The sequence below is a fragment of the Scatophagus argus genome, chromosome 13, assembly GCF_020382885.2.
Source record: "Scatophagus argus isolate fScaArg1 chromosome 13, fScaArg1.pri, whole genome shotgun sequence".
In the NCBI taxonomy this organism is placed as follows: domain Eukaryota; kingdom Metazoa; phylum Chordata; class Actinopteri; family Scatophagidae; genus Scatophagus; species Scatophagus argus.
The window spans coordinates 4,458,655-4,474,329 of record NC_058505.1 but is presented as its reverse complement, the minus strand read 5'-3'; the positions used below and the strand labels follow the sequence as shown (position 1 = coordinate 4,474,329).

At 41.1% G+C, this 15,675-nt stretch overlaps 1 protein-coding gene across 4 annotated transcripts; it reads right to left on the bottom strand.

Moving 5' to 3' along the window:
- Nucleotides 1-471: 471 nt before the first annotated feature.
- apol1 (apolipoprotein L, 1) lies at nt 472-15,519 on the bottom strand. 4 transcript variants are annotated; one of them, XM_046409084.1, is made up of 35 exons: nt 15,173-15,519; nt 14,984-15,037; nt 13,591-13,662; nt 13,335-13,400; nt 13,153-13,221; nt 12,466-12,534; nt 12,297-12,368; nt 12,108-12,170; nt 11,375-11,446; nt 11,222-11,290; nt 11,034-11,093; nt 10,657-10,722; nt 10,507-10,557; nt 10,318-10,392; nt 10,118-10,165; nt 9,917-9,985; nt 9,762-9,815; nt 9,565-9,636; nt 8,797-8,850; nt 8,156-8,221; nt 7,817-7,894; nt 7,675-7,734; nt 7,365-7,436; nt 7,204-7,257; nt 6,831-6,917; nt 6,146-6,202; nt 5,872-5,943; nt 5,654-5,704; nt 5,109-5,201; nt 4,910-4,960; nt 4,380-4,433; nt 3,592-3,669; nt 3,435-3,474; nt 2,834-2,885; nt 472-2,671 (listed from the first exon to the last, which is right to left on the bottom strand). In XM_046409084.1, exons 1-35 carry the CDS (start codon nt 15,173-15,175, stop codon nt 1,711-1,713), a joined length of 3,084 nt encoding a protein of 1,027 aa, XP_046265040.1. In that variant the 5' UTR covers nt 15,176-15,519; the 3' UTR covers nt 472-1,710. The 4 variants fall into 4 exon arrangements, with proteins under 4 accessions (XP_046265040.1, XP_046265041.1, XP_046265042.1 ...); XM_046409085.1 differs by having other exon boundaries at nt 13,591-13,659; XM_046409086.1 differs by lacking the exon at nt 8,797-8,850 and having other exon boundaries at nt 15,173-15,517.
- Nucleotides 15,520-15,675: the final 156 nt, after the last annotated feature.

Sequence of the window (15,675 nt, the reverse complement as noted above, 5' to 3'; positions counted from 1 at the left end):
AATATTTTACCTCTAAATAATTAACAAAATAAGTTTTCACTTTTCCACAATAATTTTTATTTTTTTTTTTATGTTTGCAAATTTAAACAGAAATCGTGTTAAGTAGTAAGTGGCAGCGATCCTCCAAATGCTATGAAAAGAATCTCTGCACACCTGAAAGCACCACAGGTGTGTCAGAGGTGCAAACAATGGGACAGAAGTCCAACTACACAAATTCAAACTAGTATATTAGTATTTTGTGTTTTTTAAGTATTTGGTCAAAACTGTAAACAATGACCGAAATACTGCAACATTTGCAGCTAGCAGATGTCATGGAAATCTCTGAAGAAAAGTAAACAGTGCTTAAGGACATTTTGAAAGACAAGTTTATCTTGGTTGGTGACTGAGAAAACACCAACTCAGTAAGTGCACAGTAGTTGGTGGAAGGAAGTCAAGTGCTTGCTCGGTGACATATACACGCACAGATTGACAAAATGTTTTATGCCCTTTAATAATCAGTTTTACATTTATTACACATAAAGTTCTACAATATATTGCACGTAAAAAGGTATCACCGAATGAACAACACCCTGATCGAGACAAATAAATATGAAGTTCAGACGGAAAGGGAGTGTAATGAGCTGACAATTCAGTCTGAAATAAGGCAGTTTTTAGCTGCTGCTAATACTGACGTCCAGCAGCTGCTAGGTGGAACGGTAGCCCAGCTAATAAGCCAAATGATGACACTAATGTTAGCTAAGCTAACGAACCATCGGCTACAACCGATAGGCTTACTGTTGCTAACATAAGGCCACAGCGTAGACTGAAATAAAATTAAACATGGCAGACATATCTGACCTGACACACAAATGCTATTTAATAATTACTTTAGAGCGAAGAAACAACATATACCACAAACTACATAAAAAAATCAAAAAAGTTACACTACAGTAAAAGGCTTCACTTGACTGCTTTTGACACTACAGATGTTTCTATCAACTTATTTACACATTAAAGCCTTTACTAGCTTAAAAAATTCCTTTAGTTTTATTGTGCAAACCCACTTTGACTGAAAGTAGCTAGTAGCTACTAAGAACTTAAAATCATACTGACGGTTTTACCAACAGTTGGTGGAACCCCATTCTGTCTTTTTGTCAGCGTGATTTTGTCATTTTATTGTCTCTTTTGTAAAAACACTCAAACAAATATTACTACCATTCTGAGATAAATATCACCAAGTCAAACAAGACTTGGAAAACTTCCACAGATAGTTTTGTTTCAGCCCCGACCTCCAAATAAAACAACATAAGGAATTAAATTCTACATTGCATCAAAATACCTTGTGTTTCAATATGAACCAACACACCTTTATGAAACTCTAAGCAACACAGCAGTTTCACACATTGGCACAACTGCTTGAGATGCAGATACGATGCTTTATCTACTGAAAAACCTCAGATCCCTTCCGGAAGAGTAAATGCTGTTTAGACTTAAGAAGTAAGGCTCCTCAAAGTCCAGCTTCATGACAGTTTTAGAAACAAGTGTATATCAATGACAGTGAGAGTCTCCTCTCTGGTTTTCCATTTCAAGAAGTAGGCACCAACCACCTCTTAGATGCTAATAATGCAGAGGTTTGCCGGAGCTTTGAGCCCGTGCATTCAAATGTGCATTGAAAATGTTTTGCAGGAGAACTGGGAAACTGACAAGTAAAGGACGGTTTTTAAGTTTATGTCAAACATATTCTCGGTTCTCAATGTCCTTTTTAATGGCTTTTTTAATCCGGTCGATTTCATCTTCATCTGAACTGTCATGTTTGTTATCTTTGTCTTTTTTGTCACTGTCCGGATCAGCTATATCACTGCCTGCGTCCTTGTTTTCTGGCGTGGTGGACTGCAGCTCCTCTCGGATTGCATTGAGCTCCACCAGACCGTCGTGCAGCTGTGTAGCCACCTCCCTGATTTTGGCAGCAAACTCTGACTTGGCCCCTTTTTTGAGTTCTTTAGAGTCCTTGGCCACAAAGTAGATGTCCATACCTACGAAGAGCCCGGTGAGCACACCAGTGGCCATACTGGCGATCTGGACTGCTCTGGCTGCTGTGCTGCCTGCCACGTTGGCAATCTGCACCACACGCATGATCTCATTAGCGTTGATTAGGATCGCCTTTCCTGCCATGGCACCGTCCTCATAGAAACTAGTGCTGAGCACAGGGAAGTCACGATTGTAGGCATGTTTTTTCATCTTGAGTAGGTCGAACCTTTTCAGGTTCTCGATACCCTGCTTGATGAATTTCAGGCACTTGTTAAGGTCGACCATCTTCTCCTGATAATCCTGCACAATCTTCTCCACCTTCTTGCGGTCCATTGAGTTGTTGACCTGGTTGGAGATGCCGGCACCTGCTGATGTCAAACCGCCTGCTGTGGCGACACCCAATCCCACTGCTGTCACAATCAAGGAGGTTCCCATGGTGACCGGTGCCAGGGCGAGGCCGGCAATGGTGGCCACGCCCCCGATGGCACTGGTGGAGCCACCGGTGATTTGTGCAATCTTTGTGTTTTTGCTGAACTTGTCCAGACCGTCTGCGATGCTGTTGAGGTCGATGACATGCTGCCAGAGGCTCTCAGCGCGCTCTGAGAACAGCTTGTTGAAGACACGGATGCCCTTCTGCACCTTCTCTGCCGTCACAGCAAAAGCCCTGAGAGGAGTTAAGAAAAATTACTCAGAGCGAGTGCTGCATGGCTGAATACCACTTAACATAAGAGAAAAAAAAAAACATATGGTGAGCAGACTCTTCAAGAGACCAAAGAAAAAAAGGCAGTAAAATATGATATTAACAACTATTTGAACCTTCACTTACTTGGCCTCTTCTTTTTCTGTCATGTCATCATCTTGAGGCGTGTCTTCCCAAGCTGAGTAAGTAATAAAAAATTATATTTAGCTTTCTCATGTTAGATATATCACGTGGCCAAAAGCATGCTCACACCAGAACATCTGTGATTTTATTTCAGAAGCATGGGCATTAAGATGTCTATACGTTAATGATGTTGTTGGATGTTGTCTGTGTTGAAAAGAAAAGAAACAAAATATACTGTAAAGAGGATGCCTGAATGAAAAAAATAATCTTGTAATGAAACAGTATTGTACTGAAAGGAGTACAGTTTTTACAGCTTCCACTCTTCTGTTTTCAAACTTTCCACCATATGAATTTGTTCTCACAGAAACACTGGAGGTTGGAAGTCCAACACTCATGTTTCCAGTTCATCCCCAAATGTGTATATAACTAATAAAAATCTGCTTCTTCCTAATTGGAACTTAGGGGCCCAAACCACAAAAAAACACAGCACACTTAAATACGTAATCAGAGATGTTCACATACTTTTGGTCATAAAATGTGAGTGTTTTAAGAAAAAGCCCTCCCAATTCAAACTAAGTGGATAAATATTTTAATGCTGACTTACACTCCACTGTGCTCCACCACTCCATAAGATTCTCCACATCCTGAAAGACACCATTAGAGTTTGCAGTTTTATGTTTGCATTCCAAATGGGTAATAATGTAGCATCAGATTATACTGAAATGTGAAAATGGTGATGTATTTGAGCTTCAGAAATCAACCTCTCTGTCTTCAGGCTGTGCTGGGTCAATACGAAAATCCTCCAGCTGGTCAAACAAGGACCTGTTTGTACCTTCATCCTGAAACAACAGAAATAATACAGCTTAAAATCCTAAATTAATAGCAGGATTGTTTTGGGTGTATTGTTTGTTGAGCCAAAAACCTTGTTCTACATTGGAGCTGTAGTGTACGTTGTGTAGACTAAGAGCAAAAATTCGAGTCAAGTCATAAAGTGTCAGTTTCACTTTATATTTATGCTGTATATGCTCATAGAAGGAGGACACTGTAGGGAAAGGGATTCTGATTGCACTGACTTCTTTCTGCTGTTTTTGCAGAAGTAAAATGGCCAAAATCCTCCATGAACACGTTGAAAAAGGAAGCAGAGAAACAAGTCTGGACACATTGCAACCTACACTCATCTTACCTTCCTGGTTAAAGCCATGTATGAACACTGTGTGTCAGAGGGAAGGTGTGGGGGTGGGTTACATGTCACGACAGGAAGAAGAAAAACAAAACAACACACATGTTAACTATAATAGTCTCTGCTGGGAGCTGAGTGGGAACCCCGGGGACAAACAAAAGAATGAGGCAGGTTCCAGGGTCGGGTCGGATGACTGAAACAGACCTTTTGTAATCCTGAACCACAGTGAGTAAGACTGAAACACATCAGTCTAGTCGACAAATATGCCGACAGAGACTGCGAGGGAAAAGGTTTAAAGCTGCTTTAAACGTAAAGCTCAACATGTGCGAGGGATGAAAGAACGCATGAGGAACATTTTATTTTGCATACCTCAGCTGTGTTGCCTGCACCGCCGTCCTGTGTGTTCCTCTGTATAACTTTGCCCTGAAACCAAAGAGCACAAACACACACACCCAAACACACAGTTGGAGCAACTGTAAAATGAATATAAAATCTATTTATATAAAAATCATTAAAAATGAGCTGCAAAACCAAAAAAAACCCAAAAAGAGGACAAAAGATTAATGGAATAATAGCTTATTTAAGTAACTTTATCTTCCCTTTCAATCAGTGCTCATAAAAGGTAGTTATGTGTTTGGAATTTCAGCTATGCTAACTCACTAACCTTGGCAAAATAACATGACAAGGCTGCATATTTTCTCTTAGCAGGTACCGACAGGTAACAAAAACAGACAAACAGTCTGGAGAAATAAACATCTGATTGTTTCGTTTAGAACGCGAGGGTGAGGAACATGTGTTGTCCTTAATTAAGTGGATTGCTCAATGACCCCAAAATGCAGTTTGCTGTTGAGTTAAAGGGGAGGAAACAAGTTTTCTCATGTCATATGACTGAATGTTACCTTGACCCGAGGCAGGAAGGGGTTGTGTCTCTTTGGCTTCTTGACTTTTGTCTAAAAAGAAAAGAATCAGAGTTGAGTGAGGAGGGCACAGGAAAAATTCGGAGCAATTACAGCAAAATGAACATTTCTTCCTATCCATTTAAAAATCAAAAAAAACAAGAGCTGTTTAAGTAACAAGCTAAAATGGAGATATAAACACCTCCTCTGTTTTGTCTTTGCCCTCCTCGTCTTTCTTTTCCTCTTTGGAAGAAGAATCATTTTCTTCTTTCAGCCCTTCGTCATCAGACGGAGCCTGCAAACAACAATCAACATGAAGTAGCAGGCAGGAAGTCATTTCTGACACAACCATGGATTTTACATGAGTTGTTGCGATTTAAGATTTTTTTGTTGGTTAACATCCAATCCATCAATTCAACTTTTTTTTTCTGATTGGCTGAATATTCAACATTTGCCGATTAAGGAGCTTAATTAGATATGCATATCAGGGAAAGGATGCCTGAAATGGGTGGATGTGGAGTGTAGGACCGTGACATGTAGCATGACGTAGTCCTGGATCAGTCTATTCTAATTCAAGTTTCTCCAGTTCAGCGACATGTAGAAACACATGAAACACAACACAAAAAAAAAACATCTGATTATTTTGTTTAGCATGTAAGGATGCGGAAGACGTTCCCATCCTGTTGTCCTCAGTGATGTGAACTGCTCGACAAACTAGTTTTCTCATGTCATATGTCTGAGTGTCACCTTGACCCGAGGCATGAAGGGGTTGTGTCTCTTTGGCTTCTTGACGTTTGTCTAAAAAGAAAAATCAGAGTTTGAGGGTTACTCAGGGAGATACGGCTCAAATTCTGAGTAATTACAGGAAAATGAACATTTGTCGCTGATGACTATCATTTAAAAAAAACAACTTAAGAACTGTTTAATCAAACAACACGGCAATAAAAAGTAGAAAGAAATAAGACCTCCTCGTCTTGTTTTGCCTCTTTGGATGAGGACTCGTCTTCTTCTTTCAGCCCTTCATCATCAGATGGAGCCTGACGTAAACATGTGAACATAACAAAGTGTAAATAAGTACCCGGAAGAAAAAAATAAAGTAACTTAAAGTTGTATATGAATTCTATCCTTATTTAAAATACAAATTGAAATTCTAACATCGTGTAAAAACAATGCGAGGAGCTAATATGTCAACACATATAACAAACTGAGGTAAGCACATTGACACACACTGTCATGTACCTTGGCTGCAACACGCGGCATGAACGGATTATGGTGCTTGTGTTTCTTCAGCTTGGTCTGTAAGAAAAATGGCTCTGAGTGTTAGCTGACATGAGGAGCAACAACTGGAAGGACCACATTTCATCATGTAGCTGAATGAGAGAGGTGCTCGCGTCGTCTGCTGCAGGAGTCTTACAGCTCTGCGAATGTGTCATGTGTCTGTTTTGTCCCTCAGATATTCAGCTATTTTTAGTGTTTAGCAGTCTGATGTCGTTACCATCTACTATTATCACTTTGAGATGTACCAGTTCATGCTGTATGAACCAGCACCACCTCATTTCATAATACAACGGATACTAAATACATCCAGCTGAATTCTGAAGAAATGTGCATGAAATAACACAAAACTTTTCTTGACATGAATAGTAATGAAGCCATGACAAATATTGAATCTTTTGTTTAAATATTCCACTCAGTGCAAACATACATTGAGGACGAGCTGCTGTAACGACATGCTGTTGAAAACGTAACACTGAACGCACAGAATGACGTCCGGGCCGCACGCGTCGGAGCTAAAGCTTTGACAACACAAACCAGAGGACTTTTAGTTTGAGAAGTTTTGTGCGTTAATTCATTTTCTGAGCTTCAGACTGAACATCAGAAAACTGATACGGTCTGATGTGATGTGATGAAGAGATGAACTTACTGCTTTGCTCTCGGGAGCGTTCGCCTCGTCCCCCTCTTTGGCTTCAGCAGACTCATCTTTTCCGAGGTATTCATCATCTGACTGGTTCTGCGGCAAATTAAAGTTATCCGATTTTAATTACGTTTGGTGATATTAATGAATTTACATTTTTTTAACGCTAAAATTCAGTCTAGATATTCGACAATCACTTTGCCAGAAATTACAACCGTGCAATTTGTGACAGGTGAAATTATGTTTAAAGTTTTGGGGTTTTGCTATAGCTGTGGAAACCTCCATTATATCCAATGACTGATATTCAACATTTAACAGCCAGTACTGGTCCAAAATATCAGCAAAGCACTGGACTGGTCTAACACTTGTATTCTGGCAGCACCTGATGGTTGCTCTTCTGCTTTGGCTGACCACATCTCTCTGCTCTGTTCAGCTCCTGAAATTAAACCAGAAACATTTGCTTAACCGCAGAGCTAAAAAACCGGCATCGATACTCATCACTAACAACCACAACTCCCTGAACACTGAACGCTTAAAAACCACCTCCTCTGAGGGTCTGGCCGGCGTTTCTGCAGGTTTTGCTTTTTTCTCTCTGGAGATCATTTCCTTGAAGTCCTGCGGAGGACAAAATAAAAGACTTTTTTCCTCTGATACTCAATATATCAGAGAATTCCTTTCCATGTGTACACATCATGACATATGGAAGCACAGAACACAACGTTCACGCTTTCTGCTTGCTTACTGAAAAATGAAATCACAAACTGTTTTAACAGACACCTCAACCTCTGAGTTTAGCAGACATTCACAGACGTCCCTCTGATCACTTAGTAAACCCGCGTGGCGTGCACAGTACCTGGTTATCCTCCGTTCCTCTTGGTTTTACGGGGCCGTGGGTGGATGTCCTCTTCAGCTCCTGTGCAGAGATCACAGCCTTAACAACTCAACGCAACAGCCAGAGCAGAAGTAAGAACAGTGTGTTGCACAGCTTTGCAAACCTCTTCAGCTGGTCTGGGTGGAACCGGTGGCGTTTCACTTCTGTCTTTCCTCTCTCGCTGGATCATGTTGCTTTTGACCTGACAAGGACGCACACACACACACACAGAGTCACACAGTGTGGTGGAGCAGAGAGACGAGGACTTCTGACAAAGAGCAGGCAGGACTTAGCGGAGGTAAAGAGGAAGGGAGATGGGAGGAAGGTATGGAAGAGGAGGAGTGTGAGGAGAGAGGGTATTTTTGACAGAAGTTGATCAGCTGTGTGTGTCTTTCTGTGTGTGTGTGTGTGTGTGTGTGTGCGGTCACTGATGACTCATGAGCGATGCGAAAAATAGACTGACCACTTTTGGCTTCTCTTCCACTTGTTTCTCGTCCTTCTTGAGTGTCTCTGTGTCTTCAGCGTCTTTCTGAATAAAGGACGTTTATTGTTAGCAATTAAAACTGCTTCAATCAAAATCAGACCACTTAGGCAGCAGTCAAAGGCCCACACTCGTTTACTACTTTACCTTCTTGCTGATCATTTTCATGCTCTAGATTTTTAACATTATTTAAATTTCCTCCTATTCCAGGCAGCCATTGTCTTCCGTTCATTTGTTCTACGCCATGAAAATCAAATGTCTGACTTTTGAATCACATCTTGCATGATTCATCATAGTGGCCTGTCATGTAATGTCAAACAGTCATTGATTTTCATATTGTACAAAAATGAATGGAAAACAGCGGTTTCCCAGAACAGGAAAAATACACCCCGAAATCCAATTATTTTTTTCATAAAATGATTAGCTGTGAGTGCGATGTGTAGTGAACAGGATACGATGTACGAAAGGTCCTTTAAGTGCACAGCACATCCATTACTTCTTGCTAAAATCAACCAAAACTCCCTACAAACACCAACTCCATATCACAGTCCCATCACCGCTGCCTAAAGCATCTCGACTGTCACACCTCCACCGAGCCCAAACACAATCGACCGTGTAGTTACTTTATTCGCAGATCGGAGCAGGTTCAGTTTGGACATGGCTCCAACCACTGTGCTCTGAGAGAGACGGGGGACACCTCAATGAAAGATTTAAGGGAACGCGTCCCATCTGCCACCACTCTTCAGCGTCACATATACTATATACTATATATATACATATATATGGCCAATACTGGCTGACGGCATTGCAGATGGATCAGTACATGTCGGCCGATAAGTAACAGAAAGGTCACACCAGGTTTGAGATAATTTAGGAACAAAATACGTGACCTTAACCCCTAACCTTTGGCAAATCTAAGGGATTTGTATCAATGTAGAACTAGAAAATAGTAAATTTTCATAAAGTGGCCTGTTTACACATAAATTGCATGAAAACAATTTTGTCTAGTCGGTGAAAAAAAAAAAAACAAAACAGCTGAAAGACAAGCAGAGAACTGATATTTGAAACTGGTCGCTGTGACTTGAAAGACTTAAAGTTTGGCGACATCAACATGACCAAGCAGGCTGCTTCTCCCAAACCTTTGACTCCTTTTTTCCCGCCCAAATAAGACAAAGTGCTTCACAACCCCTCTCACTTGCCTCTCATGGGAACAAAACCACACACAAAGCTGGGGGAAGAGCAGAAGATTAGGAAGTGACAAGCTTCCTCTTGATTAATAACAGCCAAACAAAGTGTACAAGCTTTTCTACCCCGAATAAAAATAACCGGTTAAGTGTCGAAAACGTGATGCCAAACTAAAGGTATAACACAGCGAAATAATATGGAAGCACCTGTTTGTTGCCCGATGACCTCTCGCTGCTCGCAGGCGCATCTTCGTCATCTGAGGTCGCCTGTTTCTCATGCTGCAGGAAGACGACATAAATCACCACTTTCATGAGAAACACAAGCGTGATGCTGCACAGTCTCTTTCCACACACACTTTCCTTAAAAGAAACCATCAAAAGGTTCTCATCTAAACCTTCCTTACTTTGTTTGCGGATCGAAAGGGATTCAGCTTTGTCATCGCCCCAGCAAGTTTACTCTGAATGCCAAACGAGATCAAGGGAGTAAGCGACACGAAAGAAAGAAAAGCGTACAGAAATTAAACTGGCGGTTGAAGCCAAGAGACAAAAACCTACAAACCTGCTTGTGGCTGGGCTGAACCTCTCCGCTGTCCAATACCTCCTCACAGCCAGAGTCGGCGTTCTTCTCCTGCACGTGAAGCCAATGTTTATCACAAAATACGAACAGCAGATAGTTTAGCCAAAGTGCCTCATCAGAGACAATATTAATTTGGTTCCAGAGAAGTGCGATGCGGCGGATGACAAACCGTCGGCCTCCTACCTGCTTGTCAGTGTAGAACGTGCTCTTCATCATCGCACTGAAACCGTTCTGAAATAAGACAAAGACAATAATAATGTCCACATTAAACAGCCCTCACGCTCACCTTAACGTCACAGCAGATCTCATTCCTAAACATTCAGACAAAATGATGTGTTAAAGCAACAGGGAGGAGATCAAGTTACTCCGGCTTTACAACCCACCTGCTTGGCTTTGGGCTTCTCAGTAGAAGACAAATTCTCATTTGACTCTCCTGAGCGTTCGGCCTTCTCCTTTCCCTGTTATGACACATTACCAGCATGTCATTTATCTTGAAACATGACCGACAAAACAAAGCACTGGCTGCGTAATGCACTTTATATGATGCAGGACAAAGTGTGAGATGAACTTACCTGAGATGAGGAGGTGAAAGGATTCTTCAGGATCTTCACTATCGCTTCACCCTGACAGAATCCAAAGCAAACTGATTTTATTGACCGTATGTTCTTGTTAGTGTGGATGCAGTGCAGGTCCAAGTAGACCTGAAAAGCTTCATATCTGACCTTTGAAGTCTTCTCTGCGAGACTGTCACTGCTGGCAGAGAGTTCGCCTTCCAGAGACAAATCATCCTAAACAGAGAGATGCAGTCAGAACGTAACGACCTACTCAAGTGTTTTATTTTGAAGTAAGTGTGTGCCATTTTAGAAAACTTTTATATAATATGTATATAATATCAAAGCTACTTTTTTATGAGATTATTGCCAAAGTCGGAGACTTCCAATGTTGTACCAAACCAGGAACCAAAGTTCCCCTTAATACATCTGCTGAAACTGAATGAAACCTTTTTTTGTTCTGGTTTCATGTCACAAAATATCCCCCAACAGGATGCTGGACTCTTTGAAATGAAAGCGCGTCACTGAATAAAACTTGGCCTTCTTACCTGAGACTGAGATTTAGTGCCTTTTTTTCTGAACACACCAGTAAACATTCCTCCTTTGTCCTGAGAAAACAGAGCCGACACTTCAAATTATTCCGTTTTGCTCTTACGGGTGATCTTGCAGTGTTGTGTCGCTTGGGGATTGAGGGGGGGGGGCTAAAGTTTAAAAGGTAAAGTTTAACGTGACTCACCTTAGTGTTGTTATTCTCAGAGAGATTGTCGGTGCTGCCTGAGAGCTCGCCGGGGGCAGACAAATCGTCCTGAAGGCAAGAAACAAAACATCAACCAGTTAACATAAATCCTGTTCTTACAATTTAGAGTAATGCGGTTATTAAGCTGCTAACCTGAGACTGTGTCCTCGATCCGAAAGCCTTTAGAGGTTTTTTAAACATCCCGCTGAACATCCCGCCTGTCTCCTGACAAAAAAAAAAACAGCAGTCACATAATAATTCGTTATAGTGTAAACATGCTTGACATAAAATAAAAGTTGTATTGTATTCTGTACTGATGCAGCTGTCAGCAGAACAGGCAGGGATTCAGCGTTTCACACTCTGCCCGGCACGTCTTCCAAACAGCTGATGCATGCAGCTTCAGCTCACGCTTCCAAACAGCCACAAAAACAAAAACACACCCTTCCCAAACTCACCGTCCACTGAGTGGAGGCCTACACGGCCACCGTCAGCGAAATCACATGAGAATCACTGACAGGTCACCAGTTAACGCTCAGGTCAGAGCTCAGCTGTTGTCGGTTTAAGTCTGTTAACAGTGTTTGGCACAGTAGCCGAGAAACACCTTGTTTCAGTCCTTTGATTATTAATATTCTGTTTTTATTTTAGATTTTTTGTCAGGTTTTGTGTTTTGTTTTCTGTACTGTTTTCCAATGTAGTAATTCTGAGTCTGCCATGTAACTGTGGCACCTTTCGTTCAAGCAGCGATCTCTGATGGTTTTAGTTGTCGATTTGTTAAAGCAGAGCAGTTAAAAGCCAAATGATTACAGCAGCATCGCAGGACTTGGATTTTGTTTGTGATTTTGAAGGTTTTTGTATCATAAGAAATGAGCTGGCTGATGAGACTCACTTTATTTGTGGTGTTTTCAGACGAGCTGTCGTTACCGGCTGCGAAGTCGGCGTCCAAAAGATCCTGCAACACACAAATATCCATCAGCCTTTTATTAAAATAAACGAGCATTTTACACGTCAGGCATTTAGCTGACCATTATATTCTCCGGATGAAATATCAGACACGTGACAGAAGATTTTGTTTCACCTGTGAAGGCCTCCGGACATGACCTGGTTTAGGAGATCGTTTCAGTATCCCACCCAGCACACCTGACTTCTCCTGAAGACAGAAGTGCAGGTTTATTTTCACAGACCAACAAACAGGCCAAACTTGTGTGGGAAATCCAGAAATATCACAAAGCAGGAAGTAAACTCACTTTTGAAGGCTTCTCTGTTAAGCTGTCGCTACTGACAGAGAATTCAGGGTTTTGTAATGAGAGGCTGTCCTAAAAAGGATGAAGACAAAAAGTTTAACATCTCATCTGCATTTTCTATACAACACAGAGACACAACTTTTCTTTTAAATCAGCGAAACATGCAAATAAACTCCTAAAACTCAAATGTCAAAATAAAGACAACCAGAAACACGTTTTTGTTTCTTTTGTTTTGTTGTTTTTTTTTACCTCAAGTAACCTCTAACCATACAAGTAGTATTTACATAGGACAGTCACGTCAAATGATAAATGTCATTATTGATTAACATACTGATTACTTTTGCAATCACTTAATGAACTGTTTAGTCTATAAAATGTCAGAAAATCCTTAAAAATGTCCAGAAAGAGTCCAAGGTGATTTAAATTTATTATCCTGCCAACAGTTCAAAGATAATCAATTTACACTGAAATACAAAAGGCAGCAAATCTTCACTTTCGAAAAGATGGAACCAGCAAATGTTGTTGATAAATGGCAAATCAACAAGTCAAATAGTGGTTGACTTATCTTTTGTTGATCAACTTATTGATTAATCAACTAAAGGATTCAGTTCCGGGTAAATATCAGCTACTTTTACGAAAACAGATCAATCAGATGTGCAGCACAGCGTGTCAGTGAAGGCCACTACAAACCTGTGGCTGACCCTCTTTGGCAGCTTTGGTCGTCTTCTTAAACATTCCTTTAAACATGCCTCCTTTCTCCTGAAATGTTAATAAACACATCTGTTCAACTGGTTTGTGTCAGTGATTTATAACATTAGTTATGGATGATGAGAAATAGGGTTTGAACGGGAAAATAAAACACAACCCGTCACCTTGGCGCTGCTGTCAGTCAGACTGTCGCTGCTTTTTGAAAGTTCACTGGTGACTGATAAAGTGTCCTGTAAAGTCAACACAGAGCCCATGTGAGCCGAATCAAGTAGTTCGAACCCACAAACAGGTTATGTCCGAAGATTCACCTCTGAATTGTGCACTACAAGAGACGTTTTATCAGGGATCTACTGGATTAAACAGTGTTAAGTATTAGAAGTCCTAGATTTAAATCAAAGAGAGTTACTAATTCGACATCACCTGAGCTTGGACGGATGGTTCTGCAGACCTGGAGGATTTTTTGAACATCCCGCCGAATAACGTTGCTTTCTGCTGTATCAGGAGTGAAAAAGAGAGAGTTAAATTTAGGAAGTAATTCTCATGTACAGCACACCAAGGATAAAAACACAACACAAGTCTGTAGAGTGGTTTCAGTTCTGACAAACAGGCCTCATTCAGAGAGAGTGACTAACACAGGGTTAACATTCGCTGGCGTGACCTGTGAGTCAGCAGAAATTCAACTGATGACTGCATGGATGAAAAGATGCATTTACTGGCTCTTATCTCACAGTCCAGCTTCATGTCCAAATTTCAAGTCTGGACACGTGAATGGGTTCATGTCTGGACTTGAAACCCAGATGACAATAAATTAGGGGTAAATTCTATGCCTGTAGCTCAATTTGCCTGCTTAAGAATACTAAGCAGACACTGAATTACACCATAAACAGAGTGGATAGAGAACAGAAAAAATTTAGAGGATTGATGCAGTGGTTAATGAAAAAGTTTGTGAATTCAGTCGGTGATCATCATCATAAAACACCAACTGTAATACTTTATTTCGCAGGTTTCACATGTCGCTGATGTATAGGAAACTAGTTAAATACGTATGACTATTGCTAACGTAACGCCAGAGAGTTTTTTAGTCAGTGCACAGCGTGATAAAAAGAGTAAGTATGCAAAAAATACATAATGTCTACACTGTACATGAGAGTACTACATCACAGTAGGACAGCGACATTGCTGATGGTCCATGTTTACTGTGTGCCAACTGGTTTGTGATCACTTACCTGAGATGCTGTTTGTGAAATATGTGTATGCATCTTAATTACCACAAACATGGGCACTGTAGTTTATTTTGACTCACAAAACCATATAATGTGTGCTAATCTGCTGCTAATGTAGTCCCAAACACATGCAGCATTTACTTCTGTTTAAGTTGTTTGTAGCCGTCTGAATTTCATCAATTTCAATTAGGTTTTTCATGGTATTTGCTGATAGTGAGGAAATAAAGAATAACCAGGCCTCCGCTGTTCCAGCTGTGTGCTGGTAGAGGGGGTTAATGGGGGGCCCAGCGGCACATTTTTGCCCTGGAGCCACCTTGTAGGTTAATCCGGCCATGACGACTCGGCTACAGTTTCTACACTGTGCACCCAACTTAAAGCTGAAATGTTGCCCTCACAGTAACTGTTTAATGCTAAGTCCACTGTGCAGCAGTACGGAGGCAGCACATCGGAAAATGCATCAACTTTCACACGCTTGATGCAGACACACAGATTGAGGTCAGGTCGGGAAACTGCAAAAACACCGTCGTTAACTGAGCTTAGCAAAGAGAAAACTGTGCAGACTGAAGTTAAAATAAAAAAGATCTACTCACAGTTACGTCTCCTCCGTCGCACTCCAAGTCCAAATCCAGTTGATCGTACCGCTCCTGTCAGACAACACATTTCCATCGTCACTCATGCTTTATTTGGACATATTTCAGCAACTAGCGATATCGTATTTCAACACGAAAGTTAACTAGCCATTTAAAAAATATATATATAAAAACAGGAATTTAACTCACCATTAGCTTGTCTAAGTTTGGGTTTGTTTAGTGTTTAGTTATTCCGTTGCTGCTTGCTGAGGTGTTCAGTAAGACTTTGTGACCTTCTCGTGTTGATACTGTCGGTTGTTTTCACTCACTACACGGTCGATGGTGCTCCCTCAACAACAACAAAAAAAAGGAAAAAAATGGATGGAGACTTCCCACCGCTCTGCGAGACTTGTGGTGGTTTTCATAAAGCGGATAGTTCACCGAAACCAGTTGATCCAGTTTTGGTTTTTTTCTCCATAACCATTTACCTGTACGTCGTTCTCCCAGGAGAGGGCGTGTCCGTCCGATCCACCTGGGAGCTTGAACGCTGCCTGATGCTGCTTTCACGTGCTGCTCGAAAACTCCTCCAACGTTCTAAAATCATCACTAACGCCGGATCCTAATTCCATCACGTGGGACTTGTGAAAGAGATATCTGACAGCACCTGAAGGCAATCTAAAATCCCACATCTGTTTTAACATGGCGCCCAAATC